Here is a 16,896-nt window from a genome sequence, read left to right as displayed (position 1 = left end):
TACAGCATTGCTGCACAATTAAATAGAAAGACCTGTTCTGTTCTTTGCAAAGGATTGATGGCAAAGTTATTTTCTCTGTTAAATTAGCAAAAGCTTTACTCTGCTAATCAAGATCAGAGTCTAGAAAAAATATTAAAATTCAGAATTTAGAAGAAATCTGAAATTGTAGGGTTGCATAAATATATATACACATACATCCCATCGTGTAGGTGTATGCTAGACCTCTGGAAAACTATTATAGGGAATAATGTGGCCAATGGCCCAGCTAGGGTGGTGTTCCCATAAATATATCCTTTCAGTCTGCGCTCAGCAGCAGTTCACCTGATAAAAAGTAGGCTGTACATTACCACTGATTATTATGATTACTGTAGCACTTCAGCTTTATGTATCTATCTGCTCAAACCCACAGCTGTCCAGCATACATAACCTTTTGCTTGTGAACACGCTACTGAGCCAGCCTTGCTGGCAAGAGCTTTTTATGTCTGAGAACACTGCATTATATACATCTTGAGCTCAGGGGGCAGCACAAGGGGAAACATCTATTGGATCTTGAGACAGCTCTGCTTTTTCCTCTTTTTTTCCAATTACACTTGGTGTCATTCCCTCACATTTCTAGCAGTGCAATTGTTTGCTGTTTTGCTAAGGGAATACAAGTTAATTACCTATGTAGTCATGATCTCATTAGTGCTGACAGTGCCTCCATCAGCTGTGAGATCAAAGCAGAAATGTTTTCACAGAAATGAGGTAGCCTTTGCTGAAATGTTAACATTTATGCTGCCAGACAGATTTTATTACTTTTTCAATTGAGAACTCATTTTTGCTCTTATGCTGTTAAGCAGCATTATCTTGCAAGCCTTCATTTATTGAAAAATTAGCAGTGTCAGCTTTGCTTCCAACGGCTAGAATATAACATTTTTACTATGAATTAAATTCAGCACACAAGGTCTGAATAAGAGATACGGGCTTTATGAAAACACCTTTTCTCTCCACTGCCCTCAGAGGCCCATGAGGTGGTGGTATCGTAAGTATGACCACCTTAGGACTTAATTGACTTAAGGACAAGCACCATTTGACTGCAAGGTGGTTTGTGGCCATGCGCTGTGGTAGTGGGGGACTGCATTCGCACTCTGCGCTGTCCATCAGTTCTGTAGCCCCATCATAGAAGGCCACCAAATTGGTCAGGCAGGATTTCCCCTTAGTGAAGCCATGCTGGCTGTCACCAAGCACCTTGTTGGTTTTCATGTGCCTTAGCATGCCTTCCAGGAGAATGTGCTCCAAGATTTTGCCAGGCACAGAGGTGAGACTGACTGCTCTGTAATATCCTGGGTTATCCATTTTCCCCTTCTTGAAAGTGGGGGTTATATTTCCCTTTCTCCAGTCGTCGGGAACTTCACCTGACTGCCATGATTTTTCAGGTATGATGGACAGGGGTAGAGCAGTTGACGTCATCTACCTGGACTTGTGCAAAGCATTCAACATTGTCCCACATGACATCCTTGTCTCTAAATTGGAGAGACATCAATCTGATAGAAGGACCATTTGGTGTTATCAGCATTGTTCCCAGGCTGAAAGTCAAAACCACAGCCCTACCATCTGCCGTGGACTGACCCACACTGCACTGGAACATGAGCAATGCAATGCATTGATGACATTATCGTGTGGGATGATAAAGCAGAAGGAGTTTTTGAGAGAGGAAAATAATCCAAATCCTGCTAAAAGCTAGTAACTGGCTTTTGCCTAGAGAGGAAATCTACTAGGACAATGAAGTCAGCTGTGCTTCTCCATCAACATTTGTATTGATTATACACTTACCGATTGTTCAGCTGAAGGTCATCAGCATTCAGTTCCTCGAATAAGTTTCACAGCAACTTTAGTGAAAGCATTTCTGTTAATAACTTCTGAGTAACAAAACCTACCTGGCTGTGGTGAAACTTAGGCAAAGGAAGACAAAGATCTGCTATTTGCCGTTTTCTTTTGCCTTTCCACTGATAGCTACTTTGTGCTTGTATAGTCAGCTGTAGTTAAACTTGCAGATATTATCAGTTAGGGGCCTCTGGGCCTGGGGCCACCCGCCACCCTCATTTCAAAGTGTGGGGGAGGTATGCAAAGATTCACTGGGCTCAGAGAAGGGAACAAGTTATGAAATTTAGCCGGGAATTCCTGGGAATGACGGCTGGGAGAAACACTGCTGGGACACAGGGCAGCTCTGCCTTAGCCAGGGTAGCCAAGGGCTCAGGCCCTGCGGTGCACTGAAATGCCGGTGAGGTCCCCGTGAGGTAACTCCCGTGCTCCTTCCCGCAGGGCTGTGTGTGCCCGTGCGCCAGCCCGCCGCTAGCCACGGAAATAACTGCTTATTTCACAAAACCCACTGGGTTTTGCACACCCGGGGGCTTCCCGCAGCCATTGCACACACCGCACCCCCTCTCGGGGGTTTACTTCTGGGGCAGCCACGGGAGCCCGCCCGCCCCGGCCACGCCTTGGTCCCGCCCCTCGGGGCCACCTCCGCCAATGGGCCCGCGAGTTTCCGGTGACGTAGCATGAGGGTCCGGCGCCCTCGCCGTGTGCGCGCTGTGCCTTTAAGGCCTCTCAGTTTGTGTTTGGCTGCGTGGGTGCGCCATCATGGAGCCGCAGCCCGACAGCCTGGAGGGGTGGGTGGCCGTGCGGGACACCGCCTTCACCGAGCCCCAGCCGCCGCCGCGGCTCCGCTTCCTCGTGGCCTGGAACAGCGTGGAGGGCGCTTTCGCCGTGACCTGCCACGGCCGGGCGGAGGCGGCGGCTCAGGCGCCGCAGAGCTGGGCCGGTCTCTTCTCGGCGCCGGCCCTGCGCGGCGTCCACCAGCAGCTGTCGGCCGTCTGTCCGCGCCTGGAGCCCGCGTTCCCCGCGCTGCCGTCCACGCTGCCCGGCGTCGCCACCGGCGGGCTCTGGGCTGTGCTGTTCCCCGGAGGCACGGTGCCGAGCGAGGCCGAGGTGCAGGAACTGTGCCGGGAGCTGGAGCTCTATCTGGGCTGGGCCTTGGAGCTCTGCGGCGGCCGCGTGGTGCTGGACACCCTCTTCGCCGCCGACCGCCGCCGCGACGATGAGTATTTCGAGAGTCTCCACGAGCTCCGCGCGAAGGCCCTGCGCGGCCACCTGGCCCGGGCCAAGGAGACCCTGAGGCGGGTACGGGTCCCGGGACCGGGTGGAGGGTGGGGAGGCCTGAGCCGGGCAGCGGCCTTGGCAGGCCCCGCTGCAGGAAGGCAGCAGGCTCTGCTGCAGGAAGAGACGAGTTTCCCCTCGGTGTTGTTCCACCTTGACTGCTTTGTGCTGCAGCACAGCTCGGACGTGCGGCTCTGTTTTAGCGCCTGTCACCTGGGAGTTGCAGGTGTGAGTCTGGCAGCCTCTGCTGCAAGAGCTGCAGTCACTCAGGTCGCATGTTCGGGTGATGTGAGCAAGGGTGACCAAGTCACTAATGTTGTCTTGCTTATAGTAGTGCCCACACTTTATGTTGTCTGGAAACCAGCAAGTCAACTTTCTCAGGTACTGAGTGTCATCAGTCTTTGAGTGTTGCTTTATTAAGTGGGGAGTAAGCACCGTTGGACAGCCTCTGTAAGACATTGGGGCACTTAATCTGCATGTGCTCCTGCAAAAAACACTTTGCTAAAAATATCCAGCAGTGTTGTGCAATGGGTGAGATGGAAACTGAAAGGGAGAGTGCAATCATGCTCTCATTTTCTAACCTATGAAGGTCTTGCACTGCCTGTTTGCACTAGTTTCTTTAACTTGGGGATTCTCAGTTTTTTATTAAAAACAAACTTGGCCATTGGCCTATGCCAAACAGATGTTTTGTAGTTAGAGAAACTGTGTTAAGTGTCAAATTCTGGCGTCATGATTGTATGATCAAATGCTGTCAGTCCTTTCTCCCTTTAGTGCCGTAAGCTGCTTCTTGCTGTAGATGTGTTCCTGCATTTTTTTCCCCTGTTGTAGTAAGCATAAGTTTAAGGGATGGTATCTAGTAACATGCTTGTAATTCAGGCAATGATACGTTAAAATGAGAGCTTACAAATACTTTAGGCTCAGCAGTGTGTAGCTGCTGTAGTTTCTTGCAGTATCTTTGCAGTCTATTTCATGGCAAAGTAAGCTAAAAGGTATTTTATGAAAATGATCATGCTTTGGAGAAAAGACAGTTGGCTTCAGCCTTCTGTTTCCTATTTCACGGCTGTAACAACATTACTGTTTCAGAAAGACACTTTAAAACCACAACTGTAGCTTACATCAACTTTATGCAGTCTTGTATACAAAAGCTGTACTGTCTGTAACTGATTATAACAGTTCATGGCCCTTGCAGGCCTAACAGGGACACAAATTAATTGCAGTCTAGACCAAGTTATACAGGATTCAAGACATAAACCCTACCTCATTCGGTGCTAGGCTAGCCTTAAGTATTGGAGCATCCTTATTCCCCTTTTGTATCCAGGCCATTCTCAGATACTTCATCCTCTGGGCCAGGAAGTTGATTCTGAAGAATGCAAAAGGTGTTTGTACAAGATGGAGGAGAGTAATATTGTGTAAATACTTTTTTTGCATGTGTAATGCTTTTTTTGAAACACATACTTTGTGTTCAAAGACAAAGTAAAAAACCCAAGTGCAATACTGTTACATCAACCAGAGGAGTCAGGCTGGTGATGAACCAGAATTCTATGAAAAGTGTCAGATTGTGTAAAGGATTATATTCTAAAACAGACAAAATGCTATGCTCCCCTCAACCCCTTGTAATGAATAATTGTCTCATGAATTGACTTTGAAATTTCACTAATACTTCCCCTCTTAACTGCTGTAAACATTTTCTAGGAGCAGCATGACCCTTGCTACTGGCTTGGAGTGTGGGAGCCAGGAAGTGAACTATTGTGTTTCTATTTGGCTTTGATACTGTGGACAGAAAAGCAGACTATTAAATTGCTGCAGGCACATTTAGGACTGTCTGATCTGCCATGAGCTCCTAGGGAAGCCCAAGAGGCCACAGGACTTCTGGGATTATTGGAAATGTTGCAGTTCATATGCCCTTGTTCCCCTGTCCCAGGCCTGGAGGGAGGATGGGTAAGAAATGCTCTTGAGCTGACTTCAACAGATTTTCCTTGGGAAAATGCCTCCACAGCTGGGAACTTTACTTCTGCTGTCTTACCTAGGCTCAGCTGGCAAGAGCAAACATGGTTTAACTTGAGTGCTTTTCTGTTGCAACACAGTCAAGCTTACATTTCTAATGCTTTTTCTCATTGTTGTAGCACCAAACACCCCCTATTCCCTTCCCTCCTTACAGAGCTGTGAGCAAACAGGTTTTTTTCCTCAGTGGAACTTAGTGGTGTTCTCTCAGCTGGCTCACTCTGTCCTGACAGATAGAGCACACCATGATCTCTGCTAGCTGCTGTCAGGAAATCTTTTGACACTTAAGTTGGTGCCAATAAACAAATGCAGTTGAGGGAAGTTTTCCACTTTGTGTTTTGTCACAGAAGCAAATAAAGACCTTAAATAAGGACTAGTGTATCAGGAAGGCAGGTCTTCCATGGAAGACTTACAAAGTGTGGTATCCCTACAACTGAGATTAGAATAAACTAAATTATCTATTTGTTTAACTGCATTTAAGGAATTTAACTGTAGGGTATATCAGGAATAGAAATCAGTTTCCATGTTTTTGTTTTTAAATGGCAACTTGATTTTTTTTCTATGCCCAAAGTCAGCAATTCTGGATCCAGAAATTAATTTCATACTGTCAGGCCTTTACTAATTGTGGAAGCAATGCAAGAGCTAGTTTAAGAATACTTTCCTTGTCTTTCCAGTACACAGATTTCCCTAGTTTCCCATTCATGTTCATAAAAAGCAGCAACAAAGTCATCTGCACACAGCTGTTGGAATTTCTGTGGTAGAAGCCCTAGGCACATTACTCCTTGGAGTCTCCCAGTGCAATGTGCAGCAGTTGGTGCCTTTAACAGTGAAATATTAAAAGATATTTCCAGCTAGGGGTGGCTGCTGAATGCCTGGTGTATGGCTTCTGTGCAGAGGGAAGTCTTCCCTGCTCATTGAATGACAAATGTCAGGGCCTTTCCACCAGAGCTTGTCAGCAGTCAGCACGCAAAGCAGCTGAGACTGATTTACCTTTTATCCCGTTAGATTCTTCAGCAGCATAAAAGTGCTGACACAATGGTGGCTTTGATGAAGGTTTATGAAGAAGAAGACGAAGCTTATCAGGATTTGGTCACCATGGCAACACAGTTCTACCAGTATTTACTGCAGCCCTTCAGAGATATGCGAGAGCTGGCGACACTGTACAAGCTGGAAATCCTGGTAGGTCTGCCTTTACGGAGCCAAAGGCAAAGTTACATAGTAGGGCATCAGCTGCTTTTGGAGCAGTTTAGACTCAAATCACTTAACATTCTGTACTTCTGTCTGTACCTGCCTTTTTTTCCCCTGGCAAGCCATCAAAAGTGACTGAGAAATTCTGAGTCAAGGCAAAACCATTTTCAGAATCCATGGTACTGGCTTGAATAGAACTGCAGCTGTCTTCCCACCTGTGCCCCCATTACCTCTGTTTTGAGGAGCTAAAAGGAATCCCCAAGCTCCAGCTCTCTGGGGTTTTCTCTTTGGTAGGCTGAATTTACAGAGATCTAAGTAGCCTTTATTGTGGCACTGAGAATGCCATCCCCCAGCAATACTCATACACCAGATTAATTGTGATGGTAGAAGAAAAGGCAGAGGAGACTTTACCACACAAAACAGTTTTCTATTAATGCTATAATCTGCTAGAAGTACAGGTTAAAACATGTCAGTTGTCACTGCTTTAATTTGTTTTTCTGTGTATCTTAAACTGGAAGCCCATACTGAAAATTATGCCCCTGGTAAAGACAGCCATCTACTTTGGTTTTGGTTTTTGTTTTTGTTTTTTTCCTTAAAGAGTGTTAAAGTGAGCTATTAGTGTGTTTGAAAATAGTAGAACAGTTTTACGTTCAGACAGAGGTTCCTGAATACTGAATGTCTAAATCTGAAAATAAAATATCCAATATGCTGTACTAAAAATTAAACTGAAAATTGGAAGGAGTTATACAAAGTTTGTTTCTCTATCAAAAAAAAAAAGATAAGGAGTATTTAGGCTCATGTGTGCTTTGTGGGCTTGAAAATACTCTTACGTTTCTTTTCTACATCCCTTCCTGTGTGAAAGAACTGCCAAACTGAAGAACCTGGTAGGGCAATGTGCTGTCAACACATGGGGGAAAACAGAAAAGAACATTGTACATTGAAGAGTGGGTTTGAGATACTTTTAGTAACAACTAAAAATACTTGTGTTGAAGATGATTTTTAAGGGTTAGTTTAAACATTTTTTAGGAAATAAATTAATCCAAAGTTTAGGGTGAAGTCACGACTGGTGAGCAAAGGTTCTGAGTTAGCGGAGAGAATGAGAACAAGGTAATACCATAGGCATGAGTAGTGATTTGCTTTGTGACAGGTGAGGGAGAGGTCATGTTTGCCGCTATGCTCTGCCTTGTTTGAAAAGTCTCTGCAGGCTGCACCACTGGGTGATATCTCGGAATTTTGTTTCCTTGCAGAAATCTTTGCAGTATGATAATCTGGGGCCTAGAAGAGTAGAAGCTTTGCAGAAAGATGCAGAAGAATGGACTAAGCGAGCTGAGAATGCTGTGTGCTCTATTCAAGATATCACTGTGAACTACTTCAAGGAAACCTCAAAGGCTCTGACAGGTAATTTGAGTGATTTACACAAAAGGTTCTGTAAATACTTGATTTGAGGGACTGAGAGCTCTTCTTACCACATTTGTTGGTCTCTCGCTGCAGACCCTGAGGTTAGGATAAGTGTCCAGCTTAAGAAAGAAGCATTTTATTCACTTAAGATTTGTATCTTATAACCAATTTGGTTTACAGCTTGCATTTGGCTTGCATACAAATATTATCAAGGCCTGAGACTTATGGCTGCAAGGTTTTGAACAGAAACCATGTACACATTTAATGCTTGATATGCAGGCCTCAAGGAGCGAATTGCTGTGTAACCCTGCGTATTGCCATGGTATAGTCAAGTATTTTACTTAGATATATAAAATAAATATAACCTTTTAGTCTTGAAATTTCTAAAGAACCTTCAGAAATTGTTTAATAGCATCAGCATTTTAAAGTACTGTAGCTATAATGGAGACACACAAGGGATATTAGTAGACTGCATTTCTCATGATACTGCAATGTTTTAATCTGCAGGAATGCACAAACAGATGGAACAAGATCAGGAGAGATTTGGTAAAGCCACCTGGGCATCGGCTTTGCCACGACTAGAAAACCTGAAATGTATGTTAGCTAAAGAAACTCTTCAGCATCTGAGGGCTAGAGAGTTGTGCCTGAAACACAAGAGAGCTGGCATTCAGAAAAATGTAAGACCTTGTGAAGCTGTCTTTTCTGTCACTGTTGTGTGAAGTGCTGGTCAAAATCTACCAAAATGTTCATGGATATAAACTTTCAGTCTTTGTCCGTGATACGGCTTAGCTTTTCAACATGGCTTTAAGTTGCGGAAAAATGCACGTCTCCAGTTTCTTTTAAAACTTCTCCTGCCTGTTCGGGACACTGAGCAGAAGTTAAGATACATGCTTTTACAGTTCAGGTGCGATGTTAGGGTTTGTGATACTAACATTTAAAATTGTTAGTTTTAGGGAGACAAGGACTAGATATTATTTTCAGACAACACTGCAAAATAAAGATACTTAATTTTAATCTCCTGATGTTCTTGATTTGATGGCATCTAACTGCTGCTAAGAAGATCTGATTTATTTTTCAAGAGTAGTGTGCTGTACCATATACGATTGTTTTCAGGAGCAGTATTGTTTGTGCGGATTATAGTGAAGTCTTTCCTGGTAGAGTTAAGATAAAATTACAGTTTAGGTAAATAAGACTTTCTGCTCCTCTGAGTTTCTGCTCCAAGCCGTTTCTAACATTCTGCTGTTTTCCATACCAAAGCATCTAAGTAGCTGCCAGTTAGGCCAGGCTCTGTGCAGGTACTTGTGCATCCATGCATGTTTCATGTTGTATATTTTGTTATTAATGCTTTCTATTTTCTATAAACACAGATGGAGAACCTCAGTGAACAAGAAGAGAACTTAACTGTAGTGGAGGAGCTGGAAGTACAGTATTATGAAGTACAGCTGGAATTGTATAATGTACAGCTTGAAATATTGAAACATGAAGAGATGCTGCTTATTGTACAGACAGACACTTTAAGGAGACAGATTCAAGGTAAGAAGAAACAAATATTTAAGCACATATTCAAAACAGGAGTGATGTAGCCTGCTCTGTTCTCATTTAACAAAAAAAAACAAAACCATTTTATTATCGTTGCTCAGGTCTCAATAGTAGAAAGCATCACTGGGAACCACTGATGCCATGGCACCATCTGATATTTTGTCATCTGACTAATTGGATGCTAGTTTGATAACATAAGTTGAAAGAAAAAAAGCTACACTGTTCACTAATACTGACAGCAACTGTGATACGTGCATGCACTGGTCCAGCATATGGAATAACTTATTGCCTATGCATAGAAACTTTGGATCTCATGACCTGCTGAAATGGGTCCTGAAATGCATCACAAATCTGTTATAATTTAACATGTAGAAATTACAAGATTACATCCTGCAATGACAAAAATAGGTGGTTATCGATAGATGGTACTTGAGTACTCCTGTATTCCTGTTTCAGTGTCTCTTTGTTAACATGTTTATGATCAAATTAGGCACCGGTCTTGTTTATGTTTATTGGTGCTTACTGTGTACTTTGTGATGTAAACATTGCTCCCGCTTGTTGCGTAATTACAACCTGGTAAATAGTAAAATAAGTCACCCAGTGTTCATCAGAACAGTCTTCAATTTTCAGGAAAACTCTAGTTGCTGAAAGTAGGAGTTAAAGCACAGAGAGACATTTGAAAGAGGAAGCTAAATAACAACAAATGCTAACAGCATAAATTTGATCCTGCAAAGCACCCCTGTGAGTAACATGACATGTTTGTGTAGGACTTTGAAAGACCAAGCTGGGCTCTGGAGCATTACATGTTCTAATAAACTAACTCACTGCCTTCAGTGGCTTTTAAAATGTCATTAGCTCTTTAAATGTTTAAATAACTGTGGCAATTTGGGGGTTTTTAAAAAAATGCCAAATGCCTTTTTAGAGAAACAGGATGAAGTTGTTTACTATGATACATGTGAAAATCCTGAGGAGCTCAAGGTCATTGAACAGACAATGGGACAACATTACGCTAACTTGTCAGAAATGACGATGCTGAGGCAGAAGACTAAGCAGTTGGAGACAAAGCGTGGGACTGTCTGTGCGAGGAGAGCCTACCTCAGGAACAAAAAAGTAAATGCAGTCCTGGAGATGTGCATTTTTTTTTTTTAGCTGATATCTTGACTCACAAGGCACGGACAGGAAGCAACTAGGGAAACTTTGGGTGGAGCATACAAAGTGACTCAGTGTCAACGTGTCCAGAGAGAGGGGCCATGTGATTTTAAGTCAACTTTACACTCCACTGTGTGGTGCAAGTACCTCTCTAGCTTATTAAGGCAGCACAAACTTACATGGGGGTGACCCAGGAGGGGTTCCCTTATCACCTAAACCTCACCAGAGCTCTGCTGTAGTCAGCTGGAGCTTTGCCCTGGCAGCCTTCACAAAGCAGCTGCAGTACAGGAGGAAACCTGGCCTGCAAGGAAGGAAGCTGCAGTGACAAAACAGCTCACACAGAGATACTTTACCCTTGAATGGGAGAGAGGGGAAAATTTAACTGCTGTAATTCTCTATCCAGCCTCTCAGTTCTGTGCAAGGGGCAGTTTTTTCCGTTGTTTCCCATTCAGAGTAGAGCATGAAAAAGACACAAGTGAAATCACAATTGATTCTTAACCTTCCCAGTGAGCTGAGCTTACCTTACACCTGTACAGTCCTGCTGGGGTAGGGAGCAGAGCTTAGGCTCCCATCTGTCAGGCCTTTTACTTATCACTAGCCTGGACAAAATGGGAATGATACTGGAAATGTTTTGTGAGCCATCATTGTCTGTTGCTTGCAACTGCTTCCTCGGCAGACACTTCCTTTGCTTCTGTTTTCATTCACTTAATTGCTGTCTCTTGGTTACATAACACTGAAGCCAAATACCAGATGATTTGCAAATGCTTGCCCAGCCATGTGGATAATCCCCCTCTGTACAGTGACAACTAGCGACTCCCAGGGAAGATACTGAAGCCTGCAGCTTCTCTGCAGCACTTGTTACTAACAGAAGGAGCCCCTGCTAGGCATTCATTGTGCTTCCCAGACCTTTGCTTCTGCTTCCCTGGCTTTTGTCCTTGAGAAAGTAGCCTTGCATTTTTGTTATGCCCTGCTAACTTCCCTCTTGCTGCCTTCTTCATGTCTTTGCACCTTCCCTCCAGCTGGTACCTGGGTGAAATTTCTTCAGATCTCGTTTCTGCCTTCCCCCGATCTTTTTCTCTTGTTTTTAGCTTAAGTGTAAGACAGAGGGATTGGTTCAGATCTGGGTATGTTTCCTCTGCAGTATGAGTAACCCTATCACTAGTTAGGAGAGCAAAAAATTCCACTGGCTTTAGTCATGAAGGAGTCCCACAGACTTCACTTTCAGGGTCTCACATCTGCCACTAGTTGAGCTTAGCCATCCTTGGCAGAGACAAATACTCAGCCTTGGTCACTGTTTAGTGGCTTGCACGCAGGAGTTAATGGCATAGATGATGCACAGTAAAAGTGAGCTAACCAAGGGTTGCATGAATTCTTGTTTTCTACCAGGATCAGTGTGAAACAAACCATCGGCAGAGGTTGCAACAGGCAGAAGAGAGCAAAAAACGCTTCCAGCAGCATCACAGCATACAGATAGTGAGTACTGAATAGCAGTCTTGGAGAACCTGGTAGTTGCATGTTTTCACACACTATGACTCACTTGTGTTTTAATGCAGAAGAGAGACAAGCAAAAAGAAGAGGAGAAAAAGAAAAAAGCGTGGATAAGCCAGGAACGTCAGAAAACACTGGAGAGGCTGAAAGCATTCAGGGAGGTAAGTACTGTAAACTACAGTAGTCCTAAATGGTGTCAAAACATGACAACGAAAAGTAGCTATAGCTCATGGTCCAAATCAGAGACAACTGTTTGGATAGCCTAAAATAGGGTTGCATGTAATATGTCAAGAGGGTTAAATCCACTAACGATAAGTTTCCAGTTGCAGAACCCATTGCAAAGAACATGAGGAAATGGCTTTGAAAGAAATACAATGATATTCATTTAAATTTGTTCAGGGTTGAATTTTCTGCTTTAGTAGGTGAATGGTACAGGTCTGTACTCTATGGCTTTTTGCCTCTTTTAGGGGCTGATGTTTTGGCCAGTCCAATGGAGATGTGACCTCCTGCCTCATGATTTGTTTTACAGAAGTGTCCAGCTCATGTTGTTCTGAAAACATCTCGTCCTCTGCCTCTCAGTCCCAAGTTGCCACGAAGCATCACTCAGCAGGTTGCAGTACGGTCCCCTCCACCTTCGCTGAGAGCCAGGGCAGCTCCAGAGCAGCCAAAGAGTATACTGCTAGTAGAAGCCCAGGAATCAAAAGCTTTGCAACAAAATACTCCACCAGATACCCCTGTCCAGATTCTTGTCATTCATGCTGACACAGAGGAACAGAAGCACAGTGAGGGATTGACGGACTCTGCAGCCTCACCGCCATCACCACCACCTCCTCCACCTCCTCCTCCTTTGCCCCCTTCTCCCCCACCTCCCCTCTTACCTCTTGAGCTCCCTCCTCCCCCACCTCCCCTACCTCCCTCACCTCCTCCCTTACCTTTCCAATGCCATCTTCCCCCCCCTCCCCCCCTACCTCTTCAGTTAAAGACACTGGATAAACCACTTCCCCTCAGCTCCGATAACCCCACAGAAAGCCCTGCACTGCACAAACAGGATGACTCATCCAGAAGGTCTATAAATGATTGCATAGGTAAGAAGGCTCACACTGGTGTCTTTATTTTTTATCTCGTTTCCTGTATTTTTCTGTTCTTCTTCCCTCTGGCTCTGGACAGGAATAGTGTGCAGTCTTGCTTAAGAGAAGCAAGACTGTGCTCTTGGAAAACTGAGTCTTAAGAAACCATGTACAGTAACACTGACTATAACTCAGGATATTAAATGAGTAACAATGGTTTGTGTATCCTGTGTGATACACTTCACAGGGTCCTGACACTCGGGGAGTGTGACTGGAGCATTTTTTGGGGACTGCTGTCAAATGGGACAGGTCAGTATTTTAGGACTTTTGCATCTCTGCTGTAATCCTATAAAGTACAGCCCTACAAGTTAGTTTAAACCATACTTAATCACAGCAGTACTTGTTCTGTGGAGATCTTGATTCAGGAGCTGAATTTCTCGTGACACTGAAAATCCCATTGCTGTAAGAGGTTGGAAGGTGTCAGAAGAAATTCCAAGGAGAGGGGGTTTATTAATGTTGTTTGGTGAGAAGCAACTTTTACCACCAGGTTAGTTCTTGCCACAGTTTTACAACTTGTGAACTGAAGGTGGTATTTTAGTTGAGGATTAATCACCTGCCCAGTGAGAAGATCACTGTAGGCGAATCCGTAGTTCTACTAAGGCTACACCTGAATGTTCTTGATTTATGTACTACAGAGCTAGCAGTTGGGCTGTTTGCATTGTAAGGTATGCACAGACTGTGTCCACTTAAAATTCATCTGGTTTCTAGATGGAGGTTTCTTAAGAGAATTAATGCAGAAGTCAACCAGAATTTGAAGGGCAGATGGATAGCTTTGGTGTACTAACATCCCCAGGGCAAAAATTCTGTTATACCTCTCCTTTGTTAGCAAGATCATGCAGGTGTAAGTAAGTGGAGGCTGAACTCAGCAATTGAAACAGTAGTTTGAATGAGAATAGAGCTCAGCAGCCTGCCAAGGCTGCAGTGGTTACATCCGAACAGGCTTATTTTTATCTCTAAAGCAGGCAGATATTTTGACTATGTCAGGGAGATTGATCTGAGTTGGAAGCAGCAATTTTTTATTGTCATTTTTCAGTGGAGCTTTTGCTAGAATGAAGCATGTCTTTAAATGTGGTACTTTCCTTTTCCTTTTCAGATGTTTTGTGATTAGTCTTAAGCAGTCTTTGTACCCTCTCAGTTAAGAGGCAATCCACAGGCAGAAACACCAAGGAAAGTTCAGCCTTTTCAGTATGAGCTGGAAGTACAAGCAGTTGAAGGGCTGAGACACAGTCAGGTTACCATGAGGAACTACTGTGCATCCAGTGGACTAGTGTGAGGTCTTCAGTCTGAGAGGTCTGTGGAATAACTCTACCACAGACAGTCTGAAGAAGCTTTGATTAGTAACAGAAGTTGTACACCAGAGTAATCTGATTGCTACTGGAACAGCCTTTATTTACTACCATTCACAGCATAATGTTGATGTCCTTTCATTATTTTTGGATAAGAAAAATCCTTTTTAGTTTATTGAAGTCTTTATTGGACAGATCTGCTTGGTTGTTTACACCTATTTCATGAAGAAAACCAGCTTGTTAATTGCTGTAATAGTAATTGGTAAAATACTGCCACAGGAACTTACTGAAACAGCTTTGTAAATGGGTTGGTTTTAGTTACACATGAGCTACTCATGTCTTTGTACATGAAAAGCCAGGAGACTCTAATATTCTGGTGTTGAAAATACTGTCTGTAGTGAGTTAACATACTTTCCAAGGGGAGCCTCTCTTACAATTTGTTAGTCTAGCTAGGCTGTTACCAGGCAGCCCATTTGATCAATAGACTTAAGACTTTCTTACTTGAAGGCTTGGTGCATCTTTGCTTGATCTTTTCTGACATTTCAGTCTCTGAAGGTACCACAAGATTTAGCAGAATGTTACGTTTCAAATGCTTGATGTTAATCACATAATCTTAGGTACTGTAAATTGCAAGAATACTTCCAGCTGTGAGGCACAGATGGTCTGGACCTGTGGCTGTAGGAGTCGACTGCTGTCCTGGGAAACTTTCCTCCCTGTCCAGCAGTCTGAAGCTAGCAACAAAGAATCTAACAGAAGGAGTAAAACGCAAATTACAGCATGTATAAAGAGAACTAGTGGAAGCTCTCAGTATGGTGTCCTTTGTGGGCTGAAGTTCAGAAACATACGCCTGAGATTTAAATCATGTTGTAAAATGGGAATTATATTTTAAGTCTATACAGAAAAGATCTGCCTGGCTGCCTGCTTAGGGTCTGATCTGGCTCCCACTGACTTCAGTGGTGCAGTTTCAAGCCCTTCTACTCAAATCTTTTCATTTTTCTCTTGGCTGAGCAGAAATGCAATTGACAGTCCCAGCAGGCATCTGAGCAAGCTAGGAGGAATGGTAGATCGTTTCTAATGCAGAATACAAGAGACTTTTTGGTGCAGTGAATTTTTTTTTTTGAAAGCCCATAAAGTTGTAATAAAAAAGAAGCATCCTCCTTTGTGTATAATTTCTTCCATAGAGCACAACCTTGTATAATGTTAAAGAGGCATTGGATTCTCAATTCAAGATATAAAAGCTTTAACTGCTTTTTAAAAGCACTTCCAGAGCCTGGTGCTGCAGAAGCTTGAAAGCATCTGTGCCAGAACAGACTATTTTTCCTGTCTGTAGCAAAGACAAAAGGAAGAACCCTGAACACTTGGGTAGGGTTTTATACCTCTAAGTGTGGTTGTCTTGTTTTTTCTGGTAACAATAAATTTATCTGTTGCAGGTTCCATGGATGAGGTTTTGGCTTCTCTAAAACGCAGTGAAGTTCATCTTCGCAAAGTGGAACAGCCAGATCCATATGCCTCTGTGAAGGACAGCATCCTCTCTGCTATAAGGCAGGGAGTTAAACTGAGAAAAGTGAATCGACATACTGAGAAAGATGTCAGTAAAGGACCCCCTAATGATTTTGAGAGAAGCATTAAGGCAGCCATCCAGAGAATTAAGAAAGTGTCTGCTGATTCTGAAGAAGAAGAAAACAATGATCAGTATAATGGAGAATGGGACAGCTAGCCAGCTCGGCGAGATAGACTTACTGACTGGAACAGTGTGTGTCTCATTTTGCACATTGTAGAAGACTGTCTCTTTCAAAATGGAAGAACAGTGTGGTTGTGTGAGTGCTCTTTTCATAGTCCAAAATGTCTAGTAAAGTAAAAGAATCCTATTGAATTTCTATAGGACCTGCAGATTCTTACTTTTATGTGAGAAATCGTGCTCCAAATTGTGCTTGCATTAATAGGTATTTCTGGCTCAACCTTGTAGGGTTTTCACTTCAACTATCTGAAGACCAGCTGAAATGTTGGATTGAAATGTACATTGTTTATATTGTTACTACACAATAGGTAATGCTATCACAATGAAGTTTAAAGAGTGATAACTGAAAGTCTGTTTTGTCAGGTGGAAGCAGAACCAAATCTGTGGTGACAGAGGCAGACCAGAAAACCTTGCATAATCTGGAACCTCTCATTCCTACCTCCATTGTCCAGAAAATTCTTTAACGTTTTGTTTGTCTAATACAGCTCACTCTCAAATAACTCCATGGATACTCCATTTATCATTTTCTTATAAGGTGTGTGTTTACGAATAGGGTTGATCATACTAATTTTCCTATTCAGCATTAAGTTTGAAATAAATACTATTGTAGTAATTACTGAAAAGTTTACTTTCTAGCTGGACACTTAAATACAGAATATTTTTAAATGCTAGATATTTTTCCTACATCTAGAAGGAACCATTGGCAGGAAAGAGCCAAAATCTTGTATGTAATATTTTCTGGGATCTAACCCTGAAACACAGAGCTGCATTTCTCCACTGAGCACCTCAATACATGTTTATAGCTACTCTCATGAATTTAAATTACCTGATAGCCTTATAAATGTCA

At 43.1% G+C, this 16,896-nt stretch overlaps 1 protein-coding gene across 1 annotated transcript; it reads left to right on the top strand.

The window, feature by feature from the left end:
* The first annotated feature begins 2,574 nt into the window (after positions 1-2,574).
* WHAMM (WASP homolog associated with actin, golgi membranes and microtubules) lies at positions 2,575-16,549 on the top strand. Its single transcript, XM_061446859.1, has 10 exons — positions 2,575-3,159; positions 6,142-6,315; positions 7,572-7,722; positions 8,230-8,399; positions 9,090-9,255; positions 10,184-10,371; positions 11,797-11,883; positions 11,964-12,059; positions 12,428-12,983; positions 15,742-16,549. The coding sequence occupies exons 1-10, from the start codon at positions 2,620-2,622 to the stop codon at positions 16,026-16,028; spliced, it is 2,415 nt and encodes an 804-aa protein (XP_061302843.1). The 5' UTR covers positions 2,575-2,619; the 3' UTR covers positions 16,029-16,549.
* Positions 16,550-16,896: the final 347 nt, after the last annotated feature.

This window comes from Pezoporus flaviventris, unplaced genomic scaffold (genome assembly GCF_033815535.1).
Source record: "Pezoporus flaviventris isolate CSIRO_AGI_PZ_B2104156 unplaced genomic scaffold, CSIRO_AGI_Pfla_v1 ptg000006l, whole genome shotgun sequence".
NCBI lineage: Eukaryota > Metazoa > Chordata > Aves > Psittaciformes > Psittacidae > Pezoporus > Pezoporus flaviventris.
Note: the sequence above shows the minus strand (reverse complement) of the source record. Positions and strands in the feature narration are given on the sequence as shown.